Below are 27,401 nucleotides of genomic sequence, written 5' to 3' on the forward strand. Positions count from 1 at the left end.
CCTCCATGGCAATGTAAGAAATACAAGCTTAGTAATAGCTGAACAATACTATAATTTCAATATTATCGGCTCATAAAATGTCCAAATAGTAAACACAACTCAGCAATCTCAATTAGTTTGGAGAAGAGAGCAAAGCAGTTTTAAGTAATGAACTAGTCAAAAATGTCATCATGCACTAATGTGAAATCTTTTACATACAATTGCATTAATTTCATACAATGTACCATTCAAAAAAAAAATCACAGTTCAGCAAAGTTTTGGTGTAAAGCACTTACAAATTAAGATACTTCCATATACCCAAAAAATTGATAAGTTAATTCTCATGCAATACTTACTCTTAAAATGGCGAGCCAAATCAATGGTATTTTAAATCTACGTGACACATGTTAAAATTCAATATAAACATCTGTATTATAGTTGAGACTTAAAAGACTGGTGATAAAAGTAATAGGGTACTAATATTCAATAAACTGTTTAGAGAAGTTATCATACTCTACCCGAGGATATAGCTTCACTGTTAAGCCTAAAGAGAGGGTGTCAGGTATTGTACAGACCCACCTTCAGCTGCAACCAAAATCAATATGAGAGTATTTTGTTCCTTGGCATGCAGAATTGACTTCCCTATAGAAAAGCAAATGAGTACCTGCAATGAACAATAATTGGCTCATTGTCCCTTTCAATCCGTTTCTTTCTTACAAAAGTCACAAAGTCAAAGAAGTCCATTGAGTCATCAGGAACCCCATGATCAGGCCACGCTACATATTGAAGATGAGTGACAACACGTTTCATTCCTGTCTGCAACAACAAAGAAACAAAAAAAAAAGTTCAAATTAATGATATTAACATAAGCTCAAGTCCCTTATTTAACCTGGCTCAGTGTGGTGGACTTTAAGACCCAGCGGCACACCAAACCTACGCACATCCTCCCGTATACTTTAAATCATCTCTAGATTACTTAAAATACCTAAATCATTGTAAATGCCATGTAAATAATTGTTATCCTGTATTGTTTAGGGAATAATGACAAGACATTTTATTTCCAACAAAAACATTCAATTAAACATAAAAATATACAGCTTCAAATGAACTGAATCAAACACATGGTAAATGACTTATTGGAATAAATGTAGAACGTCACTGTCACTATCACTATAAAACTTCAGTAACTTGTCTTTCTGTTTATTTAAGTCATATACAGTGGTAGTTCTGACACTATTTTCTTCAGTAAGACGCCGCACAGACACGCCACGATCAAGCTTCTGCAATAACTCCACTTTCTGTGATATTGATAGAGAATATTCCTTCTCTTTTTCTCATTGTTACCCATAGGGGTATCTGCAGCTCTTTTTGACATTTTCACAGTGAAATTAAACACAAAGTCAACAGTGAACACGAAGTATCAGCAAACAGCAAGTGCACGTGTAACCATTATGAGCGCTGAGCCACAGCTGACGTCTGGCGGCCTCTGCTAGTGCTGCCACGTCACACCTGAGTGACATCAGCTGTTAGCAAAAAAAAACTTGAGTTTTCGGAGCTTTTTGGATTTCAGAATTTCAGATAAAGGAATGTGCACCTGTACTACTAAGGAAAACAGTGGTCACTGGTCCATAACGTTGAATTAAAACATAATGTTTAATGAAACCAGGAGCTCCTGTACTCAAGTTATTGAAGCTAATATGCAGTTGGCACAAGCAATTATGAAGGCAAATGGTACACTATCTGGTTCCCAAGAGAGGGAATTTGTAGAATGCGTATGAGATGGCTTCTTAGAGCAGCTTGTAATTCAGCCTACTAGCGGAAAGACAATTCTGCACTGGGTGTTACGTAATGAATCAGATTTGATTAAGGAGCTTAAGGTAAAGGAGAACTTAGGAGGCAGTGATCATAATATGATAGAATTCATCCTGCAGTTTGAGAGGGAGAAAATGTATCAGTCGTATTAGTGGAGTAAAGGGAATTACAGACGCATGAGAAAAGAGCTGTCCAAAGTTCTTTCGAAGGGGACATCAGCACAGATGATCACAGAACAGCAATGTCTAGAGGTTGGAAGGCACAGGATAGATTCATCCCAAAGATGAAGTACTCTAAAAGGAGGATGAGGAAATCCTGGCTGACATGGAAAGTCAAAGACAGCAAAAAAGAAAAAGAGAAGGCATATGATATTGCAAAAATTCAGGAGAGGTTAGAGGATTGGGAAGCTTTAGAGATCCAACAGGAGACAATGAAAAAAACAATAAGGAGAGAAAAGATGAAACATGAAGGTGCTAGCCAATAATATCAAAGAGGATACCAAAAGTTTTTCAGGTATATAAAGTGAAAAAGAGAGGTGAGAGAGAATATCAACCATTGGAAAATGATGCTGAATTGGTAATAATGCGGGCTGGGGGGGGGGGGGAAGAGGAGGGAACCAAGAAATGGCAGCCAAACTTCACAAGTATTTTGCATCAATCTTCACTGTGGGAGACATTAGCAGTATCCCAAAAGTGTCAGGAGGCAGAAGTGAAGGAGAAGGCACTTGGGAAGCTGGAAGGTCTGAAGGTAGATGTTACTTGGACCAGATGGATTACACTGTAGGATTCTGAAAGAGGTAGCTGAAGAGATTGTCGAGGCATTAGTAGCAGTCCTTTAAGAATCAGAAAATTCTGGAATGGTTCCAGAGGACTGGAAAACTACAAATGGCATTCACTTCTTTCAGAAGGGAGGGAGACAGAAAAAGGGAAATTATAGGTCAAACAACAGGAATTCTGCAGATGCTGGAAATTCAAGCAACATACATCAAAGTTGCTGGTGAACGCAGCAGGCCAAGCAGCATCTATAGGAAGAGGCGCAGTCGACGTTTCAGGCCGAGACCCTTCGTCAGGACTAACTGAAGGAAGAGTGAGTAAGGGATTTGAAAGCTGGAGGGGGAGGGGGAGATGCAAAATGATAGGAGAAGACAGGAGGGGGAGGGATAGAGCCGAGAGCTGGACAGGTGATAGGCAAAAGGGGATACGAGAGGATCATGGGACAGGAGGCCTAGGGAGAAAGACGGGTGGGGGGGGGGTGACCCAGAGGATGGGCAAGAGGTATATTCAGAGGGACAGAGGGAGAAAAAGGAGAGTGAGAGAAAGAATGTGTGCATAAAAATGAGTAACAGTTGGGGTACGAGGGGGAGGTGGGGCCTAGCGGAAGTTAGAGAAGTCAATGTTCATGCCATCAGGTTGGAGGCTACCCAGACGGAATATAAGGTGTTGTTCCTCCAACCTGAGTGTGGCTTCATCTTTACAGTAGAGGAGGCCGTGGATAGACATGTCAGAATGGGAATGGGATGTGGAATTAAAATGTGTGGCCACTGGGAGATCCTGCTTTCTCTGGCGGACAGAGCGTAGATGTTCAGCAAAGCGGTCTCCCAGTCTGCGTCGGGTCTCACCAATATATAAAAGACCACATCGGGAGCACCGGACGCAGTATATCACCCCAGTCGACTCACAGGTGAAGTGATGCCTCACCTGGAAGGACTGTTTGGGGCCCTGAATGGTGGTAAGGGAGGAAGTGTAAGGGCATGTGTAGCACTTGTTCCGCTTACATGGATAAGTGCCAGGAGGGAGATCAGTGGGGAGGGATGGGGGGGACGAATGGACAAGGGAGTTGTGTAGGGAGCGATCCCTGCGGAATGCAGAGAGAGGGGGGGAGGGAAAGATGTGCTTAGTGGTGGGATCCCGTTGGAGGTGGCGGAAGTTACGGAGAATAATATGTTGGACCCGGAGGCTGGTGGGGTGGTAGGTGAGGACCAGGGGAACCCTATTCCTAGTGGGGTGGTGGGAGGATGGAGTGAGAGCAGATGTACGTGAAATGGAGGAGATGCGTTTAAGAGCAGAGTTGATAGTGGAGGAAGGGAAGCCCCTTTCTTTAAAAAATGAAGACATCTCCCTCGTCCTAGAATGAAAAGCCTCATCCTGAGAGCAGATGCGGCGGAGACGGAGGAATTGCGAGAAGGGGATGGCGTTTTTGCAAGAGACAGGGTGAGAAGAGGAATAGTCCAGATAGCTGTGAGAGTCAGTAGGCTTATAGTAGACATCAGTGGATAAGCTGTCTCCAGAGACAGAGACAGAAAGATCTAGAAAGGGGAGGGAGGTGTCGGAAATAGACCAGGTAAACTTGAGGGCAGGGTGAAAGTTGGAGGCAAAGTTAATAAAGTCAACGAGTTCTGCATGCGTGCAGGAAGCAGTACCAATGCAGTCGTCGATATAGCGAAGGAAAAGTGGGGGACAGATACCAGAATAGGCACGGAACATAGATTGTTCCACAAACCCAACAAAAAGGCAGGCATAGGTAGGATCCATACGGGTGCTCATAGCTACACCTTTAGTTTGGAGGAAATGGGAGGAGCAAAAGGAGAAATTATTAAGAGTAAGGACTAATTCCGCTAGACGGAGCAGAGTGGTGGTAGAGGGGAACTGATTAGGTCTGGAATCCAAAAAGAAGCGTAGAGCTTTGAGACCTTCCTGATGGGGGATGGAAGTATATAAGGACTGGACATCCATGGTGAAAATAAAGCGGTGGGGGCCAGGGAACTTAAAATCATCGAAAAGTTTAAGAGCGTGAGAAGTGTCACGAACATAGGTCGGAAGGGATTTCCTTCGCTATATCGACGACTGCATTGGTGCTGCTTCCTGCACGCATGCAGAACTCGTTGACTTTATTAACTTTGCCTCCAACTTTCACCCTGCCCTCAAGTTTACCTGGTCTATTTCCGACACCTCCCTCCCCTTTCTAGATCTTTCTGTCTCTGTCTCTGGAGACAGCTTATCCACTGATGTCTACTATAAGCCTACTGACTCTCACAGCTATCTGGACTATTCCTCTTCTCACCCTGTCTCTTGCAAAAACGCCATCCCCTTCTCGCAATTCCTCCGTCTCCGCCGCATCTGCTCTCAGGATGAGGCTTTTCATTCTAGGACGAGGGAGATGTCTTCATTTTTTAAAGAAAGGGGCTTCCCTTCCTCCACTATCAACTCTGCTCTTAAACGCATCTCCTCCATTTCACGTACATCTGCTCTCACTCCATCCTCCCACCACCCCACTAGGAATAGGGTTCCCCTGGTCCTCACCTACCACCCCACCAGCCTCCGGGTCCAACATATTATTCTCCGTAACTTCCGCCACCTCCAACGGGATCCCACCACTAAGCACATCTTTCCCTCCCCCACTCTCTCTGCATTCCGCAGGGATCGCTCCCTACACAACTCCCTTGTCCATTCGTCCCCCCCATCCCTCCCCACTGATCTCCCTCCTGGCACTTATCCATGTAAGCGGAACAAGTGCTACACATGCCCTTACACTTCCTCCCTTACCACCATTCAGGGCCCCAAACAGTCCTTCCAGGTGAGGCATCACTTCACCTGTGAGTCGACTGGGGTGATATACTGCGTCTGGTGCTCCCGATGTGGTCTTTTATATATTGGTGAGACCCGACGCAGACTGGGAGACCGCTTTGCTGAACATCTACGCTCTGTCCGCCAGAGAAAGCAGGATCTCCCAGTGGCCACACATTTTAATTCCACATCCCATTCCCATTCTGACATGTCTATCCACGGCCTCCTCTACTGTAAAGATGAAGCCACACTCAGGTTGGAGGAACAACACCTTATATTCCGTCTGGGTAGCCTCCAACCTGATGGCATGAACATTGACTTCTCTAACTTCCGCTAGGCCCCACCTCCCCCTCGTACCCCAACTGTTACTCATTTTTATGCACACATTCTTTCTCTCACTCTCCTTTTTCTCCCTCTGTCCCTCTGAATATACCTCTTGCCCATCCTCTGGGTCACCCCCCCCCCACCCGTCTTTCTCCCTAGGCCTCCTGTCCCATGATCCTCTCGTATCCCCTTTTGCCTATCACCTGTCCAGCTCTCGGCTCTATCCCTCCCCCTCCTGTCTTCTCCTATCAGTTTGCATCTCCCCCTCCCCCTCCAGCTTTCAAATCCCTTACTCACTCTTCCTTCAGTTAGTCCTGACGAAGGGTCTCGGCCTGAAACGTCGACTGCGCCTCTTCCTATAGATGCTGCTTGGCCTGCTGCGTTCACCAGCAAATTATAGGTCAGTTAGTCTGACTTCAGTGGTTTGGAAGATGCTGGAGTCCATTATTAAAAATGAAGTTTTGGGGTACTAGGAGGTTCATGATAAAATAGGCTAAAGTCAGCATGGTTTCCTTAAGGGAAAATCTTGCCTAATAAATCTGTTAGAATTCTTTGAGGAAATTACAGGCAGGATAGACAAAGGAGAGTCAGTCGACTTTGCTTACTTGGATTTTCAGATAGCATGGTGCTGCACATGTTACAGTAAGGTTACAAAAATAAGAGAACTGCCAATATTTACAAAAAGATGTCTACCAGAAAATAATTATAGTTGCATTATGAATGAATAGGCATCCATTAGTCTCACGAAACCATGATTTGCCCTTGGAATGTTTCCAGGGTGCAGGCCTGGGCAAGGTTGTATGGAAGACCAGCAGTTGCCCATGCTGCAAGTCTCCCCTCTCTACGCCACCGATGTTGTCCAAGGGAAGGGCATTAGGACGCATACAGCTTGGCACCGGTGTCGTTGCAGAGCAATGTGTGGTTAAGTGCCTTGCTCAAGGACACACACACTGCCTCAGCCAAGGCTCAAACTAACAATCTTCAAATCACTAGATGAACGCCTTAACCATTTGGCCACGCGCCAACACATAATATGTCCAGTATAAACATCTTGCAGATCGACCCCTCTCTCTCTCTCTACTACTGAGAGCAAACCCCCCTTTGTTTTTTAGGCACCAGTACATACTATTTTTAATTAACCAGAAAGTAACTTAAGACTACACATGAATCAGAATATACTGTATCCAACAATGTAGCTACAATAAAAATTACAAACTAAATGTAAGTATCTACTTTAAATACAGCATACAAACAATATCTACTGTACACATCATTTACACATCCCCATAACTAAATAAATGGAATATTTCACCATGTATGGTGGGAAAGACACCATTAAGTCAGACCCACTATAATATACAAGGGACACGGACACACACACACACACACTTACATACATACACACCTATATACAGAGTGTGTATGCCGAATGCTCTTTGTCACAGATTTCTAAACACAGGTAAACTTCTTACGAACTAGAAGAATGTATCAATGATTTGCAGATGGATGACTAGTCCACTGCAGAAACCAAAAGTTGAGGAATGAAGTCTAATTCTTCTTTCTGTCATTCTCCTTGTCAGTTCTGACAATCCCCAATGCTTTCTAACATTTATACTTTTTTTTGCTACTAGTTGACATTATCTGTATTTAATGCTTTTCATATACTTTTGCTGGGCCCAAGTAATTCACACAGATGGTCTCAAAACATTTGGAGACACAGATTCCAGCCATCCCAAATTACTGCTGTGAGGGCTAACTCTCTGAGGATACAACTACCTCAACTATTGATTAACTATGCCTGTGCCAATGTTTGGTATACTAAATGACAAAATCAGTTTGCCCTGCAAGCTTCTTTGAACTCAGTCATGATGGTACAAATAACAGGCATTATCTGGTTTGATGCAGGCCAATTATTATTATGTTGATTAAACATACACCTAAAGGCCTGACTGTCTACTTGTTTACTACAAGAAGCTGAATAAGCAATACTGGATAGAAATTTAACTTTGTCAGAAACAACTGGCCCTTTGGAAAGGTCATGCTGCTGCGTGAGAAAGCTGAGATTAGTAGTAAGCATCTTGGGCCCTGGAAAGTGGATATCTATCACAGTATCCTGTGCCAGTTTAACATGATCAGTTTCATTGATTTAAAACTGCACAGATTTTTTTCTCTCTAAAATGTATTTTTATATTTTTTAATATTTATTAGGTCATTGTTGTTCAGATGAAAGGGTATCTGGGTAGCAAGATATGGATCCAGTGAAGTTGCACTTAATGGGGAACGGAGGTAATGACAGGCCAGCAGATCTCAGTCAGGAAACCCAGGCTATTAACAGTTGGTTTCTCCGCTTATGCTATACAATTCTTCTGGTTTTATCTTTCATTTCAGGTATCATCGAACTTTTGCTATTGTATGAGCCATCTTTACTTGCCTCCTGTCACACACAGTGAATAAATATGTCTGTTTCTAGAAACATTTACAATGATTCTTCTGGTTACAACCTGCCACCCATTAGTGAAAAAGTTGTCAGCTACTATTCTAATGACAAAGGTTCATGGGATTGAATGGGGCTTTGCACGGCAACTCAAGAATAAGAAGCTATCAGCTGCAGCATTTGACCACTCTGCTGGCACCTTGGTACCACCTCTGTGGCATTTGCATGATACTTCAATGAGGAAGGCCAGTCATTTTTACCTAACTCAGGAAAAAACAGCATTATGCAGACTCCAGTTGGCCAGTCTATTGGACAGAGGATTTATTTGTCCAATAAACAATGAGACAGCTGGTTTCATAGCAGTCATTAGTGTACTTCTGTACAGGAAGAAGGATTAAATGGTCCTGCACCACTGATAAGGAAGGTAAGTCTTGTAGTTTCAGAACTCGTGCAATATCTTCTGTCCTTGGACTCACTTTACACCTCACGCTGTCGGAGCAGTGCTGACAGGATAATGAAGGACACGACCCACCCAGCCATCACACTTTTCGTCCCTCTTCTCTCCGGGAGAAGGCTCAGGAGCTTGAAGACCCATACGGCCAGATTTGGGAACAGCTTCTTTCCAACTGTGATAAGACTGCTGAATGGATCCTGACCCAGGTCTGGGCTGTACCCTCCAAATACCTGGACCTGCCTCACTTTTTGCACTATCCCACTTTCCATTTTTCTATTGATGATTTATAATTTAAATTGTTAATATTTACTCATTTTTACTATTCAATATTTGTAATCCAGGGAGCAGGAAGCGCAGAATCAAATATCGCGGTGATGATTGTATGCTCTAGTATCAATTGTTTGGCAACAATAAAGTATAAAGTCTATCTGCTTGTGATGAACCAAAACTTCCACGTCCCCCCCTAAGAAAGACAACAACCACCCAACATCTATCTTCAGGGATTTACCTCACAACCATTATGACATCATTTAAATAGCTTCTTTAGGATAGTAAATATCCCAATGATGCAAACAAATTTGGCACTGAACCACAAAGATAAGTAAAGATTAGATGACTAAAACCTTGTTAAGTTGGGTTTAATAAGTATCAATGAAGGAAGGAAAAACAGAGCCTTGGCTGAGGGCAAGGCCAAGAGGAGGAATGAAGTTCCTCTCACAAGTATGGAATAATTGTAACAGAAGAAAACCTTTTTATTTGTCACATCTTGTTTAATAATGCTTCAATGAAACATCATGTTATGTTTGTGCAGATGAGCCAAATCTTATTCAAAAAGTCAGATTTTAAGTAGTACAGACAGGTCAATAGTTCAAGACTCAGGAAAGGAACTTTAGAATTTAGGAACTTTGCACTTACTGTAAATGCACAGCCTTTAATGGAGAAATGATTAAAACTGGATTAATAAACAAGCAACCAGGATTGGAGGATCATAAATATGTGCGGTTATGTTAAAACCACATATGCTATATATATTATGCTACAGACACTGGAAGGGGAATAGCATTAATGAATTTACATAGAAAATTTCTAACTTTAGAATCCCAAGATAATCTGTATTGCAGACATTTTGAAGGATCTTTATCTTCTTGCTACATTTTCCAGCATCATAGCATGTTCTGCTTTTTTAAAAACAATACAGTATATAGTGCTTTCAAAGCTGGACCTCCTTGATTTTTTTTTGTTCCTCTCAGAATAGGCATCTTTAAAAATGAAACAGAATCTACTAAAATGGGTTTGCTTGTGAAGAGTCACCCAGCTGTTTCAAACTCTCCACTTTCCCCTCATACTACTGCTTGGTGATGCACTATAGAAACTCTGAAGGATATTTAAATGAAAGATTTATTGCAAAATTCGGGCCTATCAAATTAGCTCCATATATATTTTAATTTTGAGATTTTCTATTTCTATGAGATAATTATATTCTTCTTTAGTCCACTGATATGGTTACAGACTTCCATCGTGTACCTTCATCCAAGTAACACACAACTCCTATGTTAAGTGTACATTTAAAATAATATTAGAACAATTTCAATTGTTCTTCCATTGTTCTAAATTTGTGAAAATAATTACCTAAATTATGCACACAAGTGGTATCCAGTAAATAGTCGGTTACCAACAAACTATAATACATAATTTCAGTGTTCACTAAAGGAGAATATTGGAAAAAATGCCCCCTTCCAAATTTAACATTAGGGTTATATATTCACTTTGTCAAAAACTGCACTGTTTAATTTTAGTCCTGAATAGGTGAGTATCAATATTCTTTGAATCACGATGTAAAATTATGAAATGAATCTATACATATCAACATTTCATGAATTTTTTTTTCTGAGATTTTCCTAACAGCTGTGAAAAGTCACAAATAAAGCAATTCGTATGCATTTTCTAAATCATTACAAAATTATCAATTAATATACTCAATAAAACTGCAGTTTAGTTAGATAATTCTACACAAGCCAATTCTGCAGTGATTAATTAAGTTTAATACCTAATCACCCAACATTGAGGGAAATTATCCACTTAAGGAAATATAAGCTATCATACAGTATGATTTAGTTTCATGAAATATAAATTACAAACCTTTTTTCATCATGCACCTCCACTATATTCATATACAGTAAAAAAAATATTGACTTGGCTGTAGGTTAATTATAAATTTGTACTATACGTTATAACTTTAGAATGAAAACATTATAAAATTTACAATATAAATATATATTAATTTATAACTTATCAATATTAACTGCTACAGTAGTGTAGCTGTTAGCGTGACGCTACTATAGCTCAAGGCAAAGGTCGGAGCTCAAGGGATCTTTGTATGTCCTCTCTGTGCAGTGCATGGTTTCACCAGGAGATCTAGTTTTCTTGCACAGTCCAAAGATGTACCGGATAGGTTAATTGGTCATTTTAAATTGTCCCATGATCAGGTTAGGAGTAAGTCAGGGTTGTCAGGGATTGGTGGGGAGGCACGGCTCAAAGAGCCAGAAGGATCTACTCTGTGCTGTATTGCTGAATACAAACATATAAAATTAAATTAACAGTCACACCTCAAGTTATTTATACTTCCCCCCCTCGCAAAGTAAGTAATGTATCACACAGAGCAGAGGTTAAAAATATAAATACTCCCTAATGCCGGTTGCTCTCATATTGTGCTGAGTAACGAATCCCAATTATAGTAGAACATTGTGCATAAGAATCCTGGAGCAACAGAATGTCAATTACATAGGACCATAAGTTTAATGAGTCATATCACCAAGATACTTCTAAGAATTTTGATGACAAGGGCTAAAAGTAAGATACAAGCTGAAATAAGTAAAGAACAATGTGGTTTTGTGAAAGACAAAGGTACAAGAAACACAATATTGATGTTAAGGATACTATCAGAACAACCTATTCAAGTGCAAAAATATTACAGAAAACTCTAGATCTAGATTTGAAAGACTTCCACCTAATCAAAAATCTGTACTGGGAACAAACTGCCGCTTTAAGAATAGATGGAGAAGTGAGTCAGTTTACAAAAATCAAGAGAGGCATTAGACAAGGGTGTGCTTTCTCCCCTGATTTATTTAATGTGTACAGTGAAAGAATATTACAAAAAATAAGGGACATCTTGGGAATCAAAGTTGGGGGTGAAAACATCAATAATTTCAGATACGCAGATGACACTGTGTTAATTGCAAGTACAGAGGAAGAACTACAAAACTTAATTGATATAGTTGTTGAAGAAAGTGCAAAATGGGTCTATCTATCAATTGCAAAAAAACAGAATGTATGGTGATATCCAAAAAGAAGGAGAATCCTATCTGCAGGCTGAGAATAAATGGGGAAGGCATAAAACAAGTACAGAACTTTTGCTACTTAGGAAGCTGGGTGACATCAGATGGCAGGTGCGACATGGACATCAAAAGAAGAATAGGGATGGCAAAAGACACCTTTACGAGAATGAACAGTATACTGACCAATACTAAACTAGGCATGACGACCCGTCTCAGAGTACTGAAATGTTACGTTTATCCAGTTATGTTATATGGCTCAGAATGTTGGACAGTATCTAGTAACATGAGGAAACGAATTGAAGCAGCAGAGATGTTGTTTTTGAGGAGGATGCAAAGAATATCATGGACAAAACAAATATCTAACGAGGATGTCATGAACAGAGCAAACACAAAAAGAGAAATAATGTATGAGATCATGAAAAGGCAATGTAACCTCATTGGACATGTGTTTAGAAAAGAGGAGTTAGAATACATGGTAATTATGGGAAAGATTGAAGGGAAGAAAGCAAGAGGAACACAAAGACAAATGATGATGGAGACAGCAGCCAGAGATTTGGAAATGAATACCAATGAATTGATCCACTTGACCCGAAACAGGAGTGTGTGGGTCTTGGCAGTCAAAACTCAAACTGGGCACGGCACCTGATGATGATGATTGCGCACAAAGGATGATATTTGGAACAAAAATAAGCTGTGGGAACATTTTGCTTAAAAAGTAACTCTTTTCTTTCTTTCTCAATTTTTTAAATTAAGTTTCGAACTGATAAACATAACAATGATAATGATACAGAGAGATCGGGATTACATTAATAACGGTTAACGTATACAGACACAGACTCCAAGTAACATATGTAATTTAAGCCTTCCAATCTCTTTATAACTGAACATGAAAAAGTTTTTAAAAATATTATACAAAGAAAAAGTCCCCCTACACTAAAAAAAACCAAAACAAAACAAAACAAATGGTGGGCTGCCATGTTTCATCAGTTAAAATTATTATTTGTCATTAACTCCACTCCTCTATACACAAACAAAAAGTTACTGAAAAGGATTCGGAAAAGGTCAGCTTACATCATATGAAAATGTTGAATAAATGGCCTCCAAGTTTCTTCAAATTTAACCGAAGGATCCATAGTACCACTCTTAATTTTTTCCAAGTTTAAACATGCTATAGTTTGAGAAAACCATTGGAATGTAGTAGGGGAATTAGAATCTTTCTATTTAAATAAAATGGATCTTCTGGCGATTAATGTAACAAATGCAATCAAATGGCAAGCTGAAGGGGATAAATGACTGGAGTCTTATCAATGGTAGTCCCAAAAATTGCTGTAATAGGATGAGGTTGTAAATCAATACGCAACACTACTGAAATAATATCGAAAATGTCTTTCCAATATTTTTCCAAAAGAGGGCAAGACCAGAACATTTGTGTCAAGGAAGCCACCTCTGTTTCATTATGTTACAAGAGACAGCAATGAATTTCAAAGAATTGAGTGAACAGAAAAGAGTTACTCTTTCCAATATTTTTCCAAAAGAGGGCAAGACCAGAACATATGTGTCAAGGAAGCTACCTCAGAATTACATCTGTCACAGACAGGGTTTATATCATGATTTGTTCTTGGATAATTGTCTCATGTCTTTTGAACAGTTGTCTAATAAATATAATTTGCCTCGATCACATTTTTTTTTAGATATTTACAGATTAGCAACTTTTTGAATGTTATTTTACCTACTTTTCCGATACCACATCAAACTGAAATTACAGAAAAAAAAATTTAGGTTTAAATCCCTATCAGAAGAGTTTAATAGCAATTGTTTATGATTTAATTACGAGGATACGTGTTGGCACGTGGCCAAGTGGTTAAGGCGTTGGTCTAATGATCTGAAGGTTGCTAGTTCAAGCCTCAGCTGAGGAGCGTGTTGTGTCCTTGAGCAAGGCACTTAACCACATACTGCTCTGCGACGACACTGGTGCCAAGCTGTATCGGCCCTAGTGCCCTTCCCTTGGACAACATCGGTGGCGTGGAGAGGGGAGACTTGCAGCATGGGCAACTGCTGGTCTTCCATACAACCTTGCCCAGGCCTGCACCCTGGAAGCCTTCCAACTCGCAAATCCATGGTCTCACAAGACTAACGGATGCCTATAAAAACGTCTAGGTACATCTGATAAAATTAAGAATGAATGGGAAAGAGAACTTCAGGTATCTTTACCTATGGAGAAATGGGAGAAAATTCTCCAACTAGTTAACACTTCTTCAATGTGTGCTAGACATGCTTTGATACAATTTAAGGTGGTTCATAGGGCCCATATGTCAAAGGATAAGTTAGCTCGTTTTTATGGTCATATAAATCCTGTCTGTGACAGATGTAATTCTGAGGTAGCTTCCTTGTCACATATGTACTGGTCTTGCCCTCTTTTGGAAAAATATTGGAAACAGTAACTCTTTTCTGTTTACTCAATTCTTTGAAATTCATTGCTGTCTCTTGTAACACAATGAAACAAGAAAAATGATTTAGCATCTGAAAGTTAATAAACACAGTTGATCAAAAGCAGCACATTTCTCATGATTGTAGTGAAAAGTACACTAAGGTTGGTAAGCTTGTAAGTTTGTGGTTTGCTTTACTTTAAAAAAAAAATGGACACCATGAAAATAATGAAGACAAGGGCACAAGTTTAATGCAGCAAGAGAAGAGACTAAGCAGAAATTTCAATTCTCGAATGCCTGCCTTTTTGTTGGCTTTGTGGAACAGTCTGTTTTCCTTCACTATATCGATGACTGCATTGGCGCTGCTTCCCACATGCATGCTGAGCTCGTTGACTTCATTAACTTTGCCTCCAACTTTCATCCCGCCCTCAAATTTACCTGGTCCATTTCCGACAACTCCCTCCCCTTTCTTGATCTTTCTGTCTTTATCTCTGGAGACAGCTTATCTACTGATGTCTACAATAAGCCTACGGACTCTCACAGTTACCTGGACTATTCCTCTTCCCACCCTGTCTCTTGCAAAAATGCCATCGCCTTCTCGCAACTCCTCCATCTCTGCTGCATCTGCTCTCAGGATGAGGCCTTTCATTCCAAGACGAAGGAGATGTCTACCTTTTTTAAAGAAAAGGGCTTTCCTCCCTCTTCAATCAACTCTGCTCTCAAATGCATCTCTCCCATTTCATGCACATCTGCTCTCACCCCATCCTCCTGCCACCCCACTAAGGATAGGGTACCCCTTGTCCTCACCTACCACCCCACCAGCCTCTGGGTCCGACATATAATTTTCCGTAACTTCCGCCACCTCCAACAGGATCCCACCACCACCACCCCCTCTCTTTCTGCTTTCCGCAGGGATCACTCCCTCCGCGACTCCCTTGTCCGTTCGCACACCCCTCCATCCCTTCCCACCAATCTTCCTCCCGGCAGTTATCCTTGTAAGCGGAACAAGTGCTACACATGCCCTTACACTTCCTCCCTCACCGCCATTCAGGGCCCCAGACAGTCCTTCCAGGTGAGGCGACACTTCACCTGTGAGTTGGTTGGTGTGATATACTGCATCCAGTACTCCCAGTGCAGCCTTCCATATATTGGTGAGACCTGACGCAGATTGGGAGACCATTTCGCTGAACACCTACGCTCTGTCCGCCAGAGAAGGCAGGATCTCCCAGTGGCCACACATTTTAATTCCACGTCTCATTCCCATTCTGATATGTCTATCCATGGCCTCCTCTACTGTCAAGATGAAGCCACACTCAGGTTGGAGGAACAACACCTTATATTCCGTCTGGGTAGCCTCCAACCTGATGGCATGAACACTGACTTATCTAACTTCCATTAATGTCCCTCCCCCCATTCTTACCCCATACCTTATTTAATTTTTCCCCCCTTTTTTCCCCCTCTCTCTTTTTTCTCTCTGTCCCTCTCACAATAACTCCTTGCCTGCTCTCCATCTTCCTCTGGTGCTCCCCTCCCCTTTTCTTTCCTCCTAGGCCTCCCGTCCCATGATCCTCTCCCTTCTCCAGCCTTGTATCCCTTTTGCCGATCAACTTTCCAGCTCTTGGCTCTATCCCTCCCCCTCCTGTCTTCTCCTATCATTTCTGATCTCCCCCTCCCCCTTTCAAATCTCTTCTTTCAGGGTCTCGGCCCGAAACTTCGACTGTGCTTCTTCCTATGGATGCTGTCTGGCCTGCCATGTTCCACCAGCATTTTGTGTGTGTCACAGGAATTTCAATTGTTTGACTAATTCAAAATGCACTACCATCAATTCCAAAACCAGAAACTTTCCATACCCTAAAAATACAATCACAGTCATTACTTTCTCTGTTGTTGTAGTTAAGTATGCTTATGACGCCTGACTTTAGCCCTCACCCAATTTATTTTTGAGACTGAGTGAATCAGACAGTAACACACATAAAAGTTGCTGGTGAACGCAGCAGGCCAGGCAGCATCTCTAGGAAGAGGTGCAGTCGACGTTTCAGGCCGACACCCTTCGTCAGGACCCACCTCTTCCTAGAGATGCTGCCTGGCCTGCTGCGTTCACCGGCAACTTTTATGTGTGTTGCTTGAATTTCCAGCATCTGCAGAATTCCTGTTGTTTGCGTTTTTAGAATCAGACAACATCCAGGCACTGAAGCTACTTCTCAGGTTAGAAACACATCTTCTGATAGTTCTACCACTCAACCTCCAACATCGATGGAATAAACTAAAAGGCAGGATACCAAAATTATCAAGTACTGGTAACTCAAAACAAAATTAAGAACAAAATCAGAAAAAGTGTGAGCCATTTTTTTGGCTTACTACAGTAGACACTGATATCCCCAGTGGTGATTTGATACAGAAGATGGTAAATATATGAAACAGTTTGCCAGGGGAACTGGTTGAGCCATGGATAGGAAAAGTTTAGAACAGAAGTTCCCTACCTTTTTTCTGCTATGGAGCCTTACCAATAATCAAGGGGTCTGTGAACCCCTGTTTTAGAGGTATATGGGTCAGATGCAGGGAAAAGGGACTAGCTTAGATGTCATCTTGGCCAGTATTGACAAGTTATTCCATAGGGCCTGTTTCTATATTGTTTTACTTTATGACGTACTGATGACTCTATCATACTCAGATTTGGAGAGAGAAAAAATGACTGGAATGTGAGAGAACAATTTGCAGCAAGGGGACAAGTGGAATGTCTGGAATGAGTGGAAATCAAGAAAACCCAATGACACAAATACAAATATTCAGCTGTGTATTTCTAGCATTCTCTTTTGTATTATATTTCCAGCAACTGCAGTATTCTGTATTTCACAATTCCAGCAATGTGTGTGTATTTTTTTTGTTTTCCCTCACCAGGCTCTTTCCTCATCTTTCTACCTACACTCATCCACACATAGCAATTTGAATGAACATTCAGCATTCAGGTTTAATATCACTGGCATAAGTCATGAAATTTGTGAATTTTGTGGCAGCAGTACAATGCAATAAAGATAGAAAAAAAATCTTGAATTAGTGTTCATATATTTACATTAAATAGTTAAATTAACATAAGTAGTGGAAAAACAGAAATTTAAAAAATGGTGAGGTAGTGTTCATGGGCTCAATGTCCCATTTTGAAACTGGATGTCTGAGGGGAAGAAGCTGTTCCTAAATCACTGAGTGTGTGCCTTTGGGCTTCCGTACCTCCTTCCTGATGGTAACAGATTGAAGAGCACATGTCCTGGGTGGTAGGGATCCTTAATGATGGACTCCACCTTCCCAAGCACTGCTCCTTGAAGATATCTTGGGTAGTACGGAGGCTAGTAGCCATGATTGAGCTGATTAATTTTACAACTTTCTGCAGCTTACTTTGATCCTGTGCAGTAGCACCCCACTATATCCGAAAGTGGTGTAGCCAATCAGAATGCTCTCCACAGTACATCTGTAGAAGTTTGAGTGTTTTAGGTGACAAACTAAATCTCCTCAATCTCCTAATGAAATATAGCCACTGTTTTGCCTTCTTTATAGCTGCATTGATATGTTGGGACAAGGTTAGGTCCTCAGAGATATTGACACCCAAAACCTTGAACTTGCCCACTTGCTTCACTTCTGAGCCCTTTATGAACAATGGTATGTGTATCCTCATCTTGCCCTTTCTGAAGTCCACAGTCAGTTCTTTGGTCTTGAGTGCAAGGTTGTTACTGCGACACCATTCAACTAGCTGATACATCTCACTCCTAAACACCTTTTCATCACCATCTGAGATTCTGCCAACAATAGCTGCATCATTAGCAAATTTATAGATGGCATTTGAGTGGTGCCTAGCCACTCAGTCATATCTGTAGAGAGTGCAGAGCAGTAGGCTAAGCACACATCTCTGAGGTGCGCCAGTGTTGACTGTCAACGAGGTGGAGATGTTATTACTAATCCATACAAACTGTAGACTTCTGGTTAGGAAGTCGAAGATCTAGATACAGAGGCCCAGCTTCTGTAGCTTTTCAATCAGGACTGTCAGAGTGATGGTGCTCAATGTTGAACTATAGTCAACAAACATCATCCTGGCATAGGTATTTTTATTGTCCAGGTGATCCAAGGCCGCAAGGAGAGCCATGGAGATAGTGTCTGCCATAGACCTATGTGGCAATAGGCAAATTGCAGTGGGTCTGGGTCCTGAGGTAGGAGTTGATTCTAGCCACGGCCAACCTTGGAACCAAGAGCATTTTCTTCATTTGAATTCTCTTATTCACCGCTCGCATCACAGACATCGCTCTTGCAAAGTTTTAAATTACAGGCAGGGTGGGAGAGGGATAACAAAACAAAAAGAATCTCTCTGATAGACAAGACCAACGTTACTGAGGGGATAGATTATTTGTCCGGTTCATAAGACTAATAAGGGCAGTTAGACAGAGGAAACCAAACACTCAAGTTTAAAGTAAATTTATAATCAAAGTACATATATGTCGCCATTTTATTATGGGCTTTCACAGTCAATACACAGAAACAATAGAATCAATGAAAAACTGCACACAAGACGGACAAACAACCAAAGAGCGAAAGTGGACAAACTGTGCAAATAAAAAAGAAAAAATAATCATAAAAATAAATGAGCAATAAATATCAAGAACACGAATGACTAGTCCTTGAAAGTGAGTTTATAGATTGTGGGATGTTAGTTAAAGACTTTACTTAAAGACAAAATACGAGCTACATATTGTAGAGATAGTAGTTCAGAGGAGGTACATTTAGAAGTTTTGTGAGCAGCCCACAAAGCATTGCTGTGTGCCACCAGTGCCATCTTGGAAAGCCAATTTGGGATGTGAAAGCAGGGTCAGTATTTTGTAGGTAAATAAACCAAAAGAAGAATGTTGTAAATGTTCAACTGATTAGTCAATGCTTGTGCACGGAGTGATAAAGTGATATTATGAAAGGGATAGATTAGAGGCAGGAAAGCTATTTCTAATGGTAAGTGAGACTAGAACTATGGGCCAAAGGCTCAAGAATTGGGAGAATAGATTTAGGATGGAGATGAGAAACTACTTTTTCCACACACAAGAGAGTAGTGAATCTGTGGAAATCTCTGGCCAGGGAGCAGTAGAGGCTACCTCATTAAATATATTTTATGTCAAAGACAGGAGAAAGGCAGGTAGGTGGAACTGAGACCACGGCCAGGTCAGACATGATTTTGAGGAGTGCAGGCCCGGCTCAGCGGGACGATGGCCTCCTCCTCCTATTTCTTATGCTCTTACACTGTAACTGAACCAGTGTTAAAGATGGATTACCTACTGCAGAACTATCCAGTTCTGATGCAAACTTTTCCAAATCTAATGAAGAATTTAACGGCAGGGTGGAAGTTAGAGGCAAAGTTGATGAAATTGACTAGCTCAACATGGGTGCATGAAGCAGCACCAATACAGTCGTCAATGTAGTGGAGGAAGAGTTGGAGAGCTTTACTGGGGAAGGCTTGGAACATGGACTGTTCAATGCTGTCTTCAATGCTGTCAATGAAAGGGCAGGCATAGTTAGGGCCCATGGCTACCCCTCAAGTCTGAAGAAAGTTGGAGGAGCTGAAGGAAAAAATTGCTGAGGGCGAGGATCAGTTCTGCCAGACGGAGGAGGGTGATGATAGAGGGGGACTGGTTGGTTCTTTAATTGAAAAAGAAGCGGAGAGCTTTAACTCCTTCTTGATGGGGCATAGAAGTATATAGGGACTGCACATCCACGGTGAAAATGAGACAATCAAGACCAAAGAATTGAAAGTTAGTGAAAAAATAGGTGTCGCAGATGTAAGTGGGAAGTGACTGAACCAAGGGGGATAGAATGGAGTTGAGGTACGTAGACACAAGTTCAGTGGGGTAGGAGCAGGCAGAGATATTGTGCCTACCCAGAGAGTCAGGTTTGTGGCTCTTGAGTAGGACGTAGAAGTGAGCAGTACAAGCCAGCATTGATTGCCCATACCGTGCTGTTCGAGAACATGGTGCTGAGATACTTTTTTGAAGGTAGCCTCACATGCTGTTTATTAGAAAGTTCTAAGTTGAAGGCCCAGTCAAGATGAAGGACTGATATATGCAAATCAGGATTGTGTGCAACTTGCAGGGAATCCTGCAGCTGGTAATATTACTACACAGCTGTTGCTTTTGTTTGCAAAATGCTCTTGGATAGTCTTGGTGGGGAAATGCTTTGTATTTGGTACACGCGGTGAAACTAATGCTTAGAGCGGTTGATTAAATGCTTGCCTAGCAGAGTGCTTTGATGTCAAACTTTCAGAGTGCAGTTGCCATTGCACTCCACCAGTTAACCATGTAACCATATAACCAAATAACAATTACAGCACAGAAATAGGCCATCTTGGCCCGTCTAGTCCATGCCGAACTCTTACTCTCACCTAGTCCCACCGACCTGCACTCAGCCCATAACCCTTCATTCCTTTCCTGTCCATATAGCTGTCCAATTTAACTTTAGACGACAACATCGAACCTGCCTCAACCACTTCTGCTGGAAGCTCATTCCACACAGCTACCACTCTCTGAGTAAAGAAGTTCCCCCTCATGTTACCCCTAAGCTTTTGCCCTTTAACTCTCAACTCATGTCCTCTTGTTTGAATCTCCCCCACTTTCAATGGAAAAAGCCTATCCACGTCAACTCTATCTATCCCCCTCATAATTTTAAATACCACTATCAAGTCCCCCCTCAACCTTCTACGTTCCAAAGAATAAAGACCCAACTTGTTCAACCTTTCTCTGTAACCGAGGTGATGAAACCCAGGTAGCATTCTAGTAAATCTTCTCTGTACTCTCTCTATTTTGTTGACATCTTTCCTATAATTCGGTGACCAAAACTGTACACAATACTCCAAATTTGGCCTCACCAATGCCTTATACAATTTCAACATTATATCCCAACTTCTATACTCAATGCTCTGATTTATAAAGGCCAGCATACCAAAAGCTTTCTTCACCACCCTATCCACATGAAATTCCACCTTCAGGAATCCCTCTGTTCTACTGCATTCTTCAATGCCCTACCATTTACCATGTATGTCCTATTTTGATTAGTCCTACCAAAGTATAGCACCTCACATTTATCAGCAGTAAACTCCATCTGCCATCTTTCAGCCCACTCTTCTAAATGGCCTAAATCTCCCTGCAGGCTTTGAAAAGCTACTTCATTATCCACAACTCCACCTATCTTAGTATCGTTTGCATACTTACTCATCCAATTTACCACCCCATCATCCAGATCATTAATGTATCTGACAAATAACATTGGACCCAGTACAGATCCCTGATGCACACCACTAGTCACCGGCCTCCAATCTGACAGTTATCCACCACCACTCTCTAGCGTCTCCCATCCAGCCACTCCTGAATCTATTTTACTACTTCAATATTAATAATTAATGATTGAACCTTCCTAACCAACCTTCCATGTGGGACCTTGTCAAAGGCCTTACTGAAGTCCACATAGACAACATCCACCGCTTTACCCTTGTCAACTTTCCTAGTAACCTCATCAAAAAATTCAATAAGATTTGTCAAACATGACCTTCCACGTACAAATCCATGTTGACTGTTCCTAATCAGACCCTGTCTATCCAAATAATTATATATACCATCTCTAAGAATACTTTCCATCAATTTACCCACTACTGACGTCAAACTCACAGGCCGATAGTTGCTAGGTTTACTCTTCGAACCCTTTTTAAACAATGGAACAACATGAGCAATACGCCAATCCTCCGGCACCATCCCCGTTTCTAATGACATTTGAAATATTTCTGTCAGAGACCCTGCTATTTCCACACTAACTTCCCTCAATGTCCTAGGGAATATCCTGTCAGGACCCGGAGACTTATCCACTTTTATATTCCTTGAAAGCTCCAGTACTACTACATCTTTAATCATCATAGTTTCCATAACTTCCTTACCTGTTTCCCTTATCTTACACAATTCAATATCCTTCTCCTTAGTGAATACCGAAGAAAAGAAATTGTTTAGAATCTCCCCCATCTCTTTTGAATCATAGCTGTCCACTCTGATTCTCTAAGGGACCAATTTTATCCCTCACTATTCTTCTATTTATATAACGGATTTTGGGATTTATTTTCACCTTACATGCCAAAGCAACCTCACATCTTCTTTTAGTTTTTTTGATTTCTTTCTTAAGATTCTTTTTACATTCTTTATATTCCACGAGCACCTCATTTACTCCATGCTGTCTATATTTATTGTAAATATCTCTCTTCTTCCAAACTAAGTTTCTAATATCCCTTGAAAACCATGGCTCTTTCAAACTTTTAACCTTTCCTTTCAACCTAACAGAAACAAAGATTCTGTACTCTCAAAATTTCACCTCTAAATGACCTCCATTTCTCTAGTACATCCTTCCCTTAAAACAAATTGTCCCAATCCACTCCTTCTAAATCCTTTCGCATCTCCTCAAAGTTAGCCTTTCTCCAATCAAAAATCTCAACCCTGGGTCCAGACCTATCCTTCTCCATAATTATATTGAAACTAATAGCATTGTGATCACTGGGCCTGAAGTGCTCCCCAACACAAACCTCCATCACCTGCCCTATCTCATTCCCTAACAGGAGATCCAACACTGCCCCTTCTCTCATTGGAACCTCTATGTATTGCTGCAAAAAACTATCCTGAACACATTTTACAAACTCTAAACCATCTAGCCCTTTTACAGTATGGGCTTCCCAGTCTATGTGTGGAAAATTAAAATCTCCCACAATCACAACCTTGTGCTTACTACAAATATCTGCTATCTCCTTACAAATCTGCTCCTCCAATTCTTGCCCCCCATTTGGTGGTCTATAATACACCCCCGTAAGAGTTACTACACCTTTCCCATTCCTCAATTCCACCCAAATAGCCTCCCTAGATGAGTCCTCTAATCTATCCTGCCAAAGCACTGCTGTTATATTTTCTCTGACAAGCAACGCAACACCTCCCCCTCTTATCCCTCCGATTCTATCACACCTGAAGCAATTAAATCCAGGAATACTTAGTTGCCAATCACACCCCTCCTGTAACCTCCAGGAATATTTAGTTGCCAATCATACCCCTCCTGTAACCATCAGGAATATTTAGTTGCCAATCACACCCCTCCTGTAACCTCCAGGAATATTTAGTTGCCAATCATACCCCTCTTGTAAGTTAAGTGGAGAATATTTCATCAAGACTCTTAACTTTTGCCTCGATGATGTTAGAAAGGTTTCATGTGGTCAGGAGGCGAGTCACTCACTGCAGGATATGTTAGAGTGGATTTCTTTTGGGTAGATGATTTGTTTACACTTAAATGACTTTGGCCACCAGACTTCTATTTTAACTGTTTGACGAAGGACTGTGGATTGAGTCCACCACAATGGGCTTCCTAAAAGGTGTGAATACCAGATATTTCTGGTAGTTTGACCTGATGCTGTAGTTTTGAAGGCAGTATCAACTATACAGTATAAATATTAATTATCTTCTATGTTAGCACGGGAAATGCCAAATAAATGTATCGTGGACTTAACTTACATTCCTAAAGACGGTGGATACCAACCCAAACATGTTGGCGTCGGGAGGAAAGGATGGTGTGATGTTTGTATGTAGCTTCAAAAGGAAGCATTGTCTAAGTATTGTCTATAACTTTTAAGTAGCGATGGCCTTTGTGTTTAGCATATGAATATCAAGCCCACATTGAGCTAACAGACCTTTCTATGGAAAGCGTCTCCGTCCGTAAGATGCCTACTGTACCTTGTTGTGTCAAATAAAGACGCTGCTTTGTATCTACCAGTGACTCTGTCTCTCCGGTAATTTCATCCACGCTACAACAGATATATCGACCCTCTGACCTATTCTTGCTGCTACTGTATTTATGTGGCTAGTCCAGTGAAGCTTCAAATAACGGATGCCCTACCCCCCACCCCCTGCAGAGACTCATAGTGAAGAACTCTGTCAAGGAATGTCAACGGAAGGTAGTCAAACTTTATATTGATGATAGTCATTGGTCAGCAATTACCAGCTACGCCTGAATGTTGTCTAGGTTTTGCTGCATGTAGGCATCAAAATGCTTCATTGTTGTGCAGTTACAAATGGGATTGAACATTATGCAATCAACACTCTGTTTCTCACCTTATTACAGAAAGGTCATTGATAAAGCAGCTGAATGCTGAGAACTACCTAGGCTTACCCATAGCTCTCTATTTTTCTAAGCTCCATGATTCCATCCAGGAGTTTCTAAAAGACCCTATCGTTTCTACCTTCACCACCGCTGCCGGCAGCCCTTTCCATGCACTCACCACTCTCTTAGTAAAAAACTTACCCTTGACATCTCCTCTGTACCTACTTCCAAGCACATTAAAACTATGCCCTCTCGTGCTAGCCATTTCAGCCCTGGGAAAAAGCCCCTGACTATCCATACGATCAATGCTTCTTATTATCATGTACACTTCTATCAGGTCATCGCTCATCCTCCGTCGCATATCAGTTTGAGTCGGAGAGGAAAACATAGTTAACACGATATTTTTAGTGAAATAAGCAATCAGTCTTGAGCAACAACTACTATATATGAATGTTCTGCCCAGGAACTATGGAAACACAAGGTTCAAGCCAATTGAAAGTGACTTGTATTACAAACCTGGTAAGCGGCCAAGGAACCAGTAGGAACTAGTTAAAGAGTTATTACGAAATTGCTGACATCCATGAAACTATAAACTCTCTGAATTTGTATGTGATGAAAGCAAAATGGAAAAATGGATATCAAGAAAGGACACTGAGCCAGTTAAATTAAAAAAATCAGAGTCCTGATGAAGGATTACGACCCAAAATGTTGACTGTTTAATCCCCTCCATTGACGCCTAACTTGCTGAGTTCCTCCAACATTTTGTTGTGGTCCCTCAGATTGCCATCTTCTACAGAACCTCCTGTGTGTAGATAATAATGCTCAGTGTTTCTGCACTGGCTGAAGATCTAATATCACGCTCAGTTTGGGTTTTGGGAAGACACTCAGCTGAAGGGTTTGCTGCAAACTTATCCCAGACTTACAGACCTAAAGTTTGAATTTCAAAGGCAAGATGAGAATTGATCTTGATACTAATGCAGCCACTGACCAATGTGCTATTAAGGAGGCTTCAAGAAAATGCATTATGACAAAATGGCATCATTTCGAAATGTTAACTCAGTTCCTCTCATCAAGAACTACTCATCTCCTGTGTTTTCCATTTTATTTCAAATTTTTAGTCCAATTTTACTTTTGGAATATCAATTTATGGTTTGTAAATTGTTATTAACACTATACACTTGAATGTACAGCTCGGATAAGTGACTATGGAGAGTTACAAAAAAAAACCATTACTTAACTATTACTGTTATTATTCATTTAAGTTTCATATACTGAATTACAGACTTATCTCCACATAATTACCTTAGGCAAGGTGATGGACTAATGTGAGGATGGAACTATAAGGCAGGTGTGCAAAATGCAGTGTCAGGAAATGTTACCACTACCAATTTTTCAAACTGTGTGACCCTTGAAGCCGAAGTAAATTGTTACAGTCCCACAGTGTAGCAGACAGATTTCTACACATTCCTGTAGAAATGCATGCAACATGGTCTTAACCAGAAAGGCTACTATTTCTGGAAAGTCAGAAATAAATTCTAATTGTATGAACTTCCAGAGAGGAAGGAATCTTGAAGGAAATGTGGTAAGTCATAAGTATTAAAAAGAATCCAAGCAACTGGATGGGAAAGACAGCATATTGATTCAGAATCAGAATCAGGTTTTTTATCACTGACATATGTCATGAAATTTGCTAATCTGCAGCAACAGTACAGTGCAATGCATAAAATATATAATTAAGTAGTGCAGAGAGCAAAAATGGTGAGGTAGTGTTCAAGAGTTGTGTTCATTCAGAAATCAGGAGAGGAAACTGTTCCTGAAACGTTGAGTGTGTGTCTTCAGACACCTGTGCAACCTTTCTGATGGTAGCAATGAGAAGGAGGCTTACCCTGGGTGATGGTGGTGGGGGAAGGGGTTCCTCAATAATGGATGCCATGCTTTTGAGGCATTGGCTTTTCAAGCTGTCCTGGACATAAGGAGTCTACTACCCATGATGGAACTGGCTGAGTTTACAAGCCTCTACCTAGAGTCATAGAACATTACAGTATTGATAAAGGCCCTTCAGCCCATCTAATCTTAGTCCACCAACCTGCACCCAGACCATATTCCTCCATAGCCCTGCCATCCATGTACCTATCCAAATTTCTCTTAAATATTGAGATCAACCCCACATCCACCATGTGTGCTGGCAGCTCATTCCCGCACTCACTACCCTCTGAGTGAACAAGTTCCCCCTCATGCATTCCACCTTTCACCCTTAACCCATGACCTCTTGTTGTAGTCTCAACCAACCTCAGTGGAAAAAGCATACTTGCATTAACCCTACCTATACCCCTCATAATTTGAATACTTCTATCAAATCTCCCTACAATCCTATACGTTCGAGGGAATAAAGTCCCAAATATTCAACTCTAAAGGAGGTGGTTTGTTCAGAAGCTCACTGAAGTATTGTGCCCAATGTTGGAGCTTTTCATCTTCTTTAGTTAGGGCATTAACATCTTTATCCTTCACTTGGGTACTGACCTGGTTGAATTTGCCAGCTAGTTTCTTGGTAGTATCTTATATAGTTCCTTCATCTTCCCATTTGCTTGGAATGCAATGATGTTAATGTACTCTCTCCTGTCTCTCTTGATGTTTCTCCTTACTTCCCCCTGCATTCTGTTATATTCTCTCTGTGCCCCTGCTTTGTCATTCCTAATTCTGCTTCTATTGTACTTTTCTTTTAATATTCTCCTCTTGTTGATTGTTTCCACTGTTTCTGGTGTAATCCAACCCTGATGCTCAAATGTCCTTTTTCCCAGTGCTTCCTCACATTTCACTTATTGCCTCTTTGACAGCGTCCATTCATCTTTGATATCAAAGTCTTCAAGTGCCTGGAACCTGTTGGGAAGTGTGAGCGAAAATCTCTGAACTGTTTCTTTGTCTTTCAGGTAGGTCACATTG

The 27,401-nt window shown here is 41.1% G+C and overlaps 1 protein-coding gene across 4 annotated transcripts in view; it reads right to left on the reverse strand.

The window, feature by feature from the left end:
- The window catches only part of LOC134344332 (tyrosine-protein phosphatase non-receptor type 3-like), a 190,360-nt gene that overhangs the window by 25,539 nt on the left and 137,420 nt on the right, over nucleotides 1-27,401 (reverse strand). For all 4 annotated transcript variants that reach the window (XR_010017417.1, XM_063043923.1, XM_063043921.1 and 1 more), the window contains exon 24: nucleotides 644-795. Coding sequence is in view for 3 of the 4 variants with exons in the window: in XM_063043923.1 (XP_062899993.1) it covers nucleotides 644-795 (152 nt within the window). In the remaining variant the exon portion in view is untranslated. The remainder of the gene's footprint in view (nucleotides 1-643; nucleotides 796-27,401) is intronic.

The sequence above is a fragment of the Mobula hypostoma genome, chromosome 3 (assembly GCF_963921235.1).
Source record: "Mobula hypostoma chromosome 3, sMobHyp1.1, whole genome shotgun sequence".
Taxonomy (NCBI): domain Eukaryota; kingdom Metazoa; phylum Chordata; class Chondrichthyes; order Myliobatiformes; family Myliobatidae; genus Mobula; species Mobula hypostoma.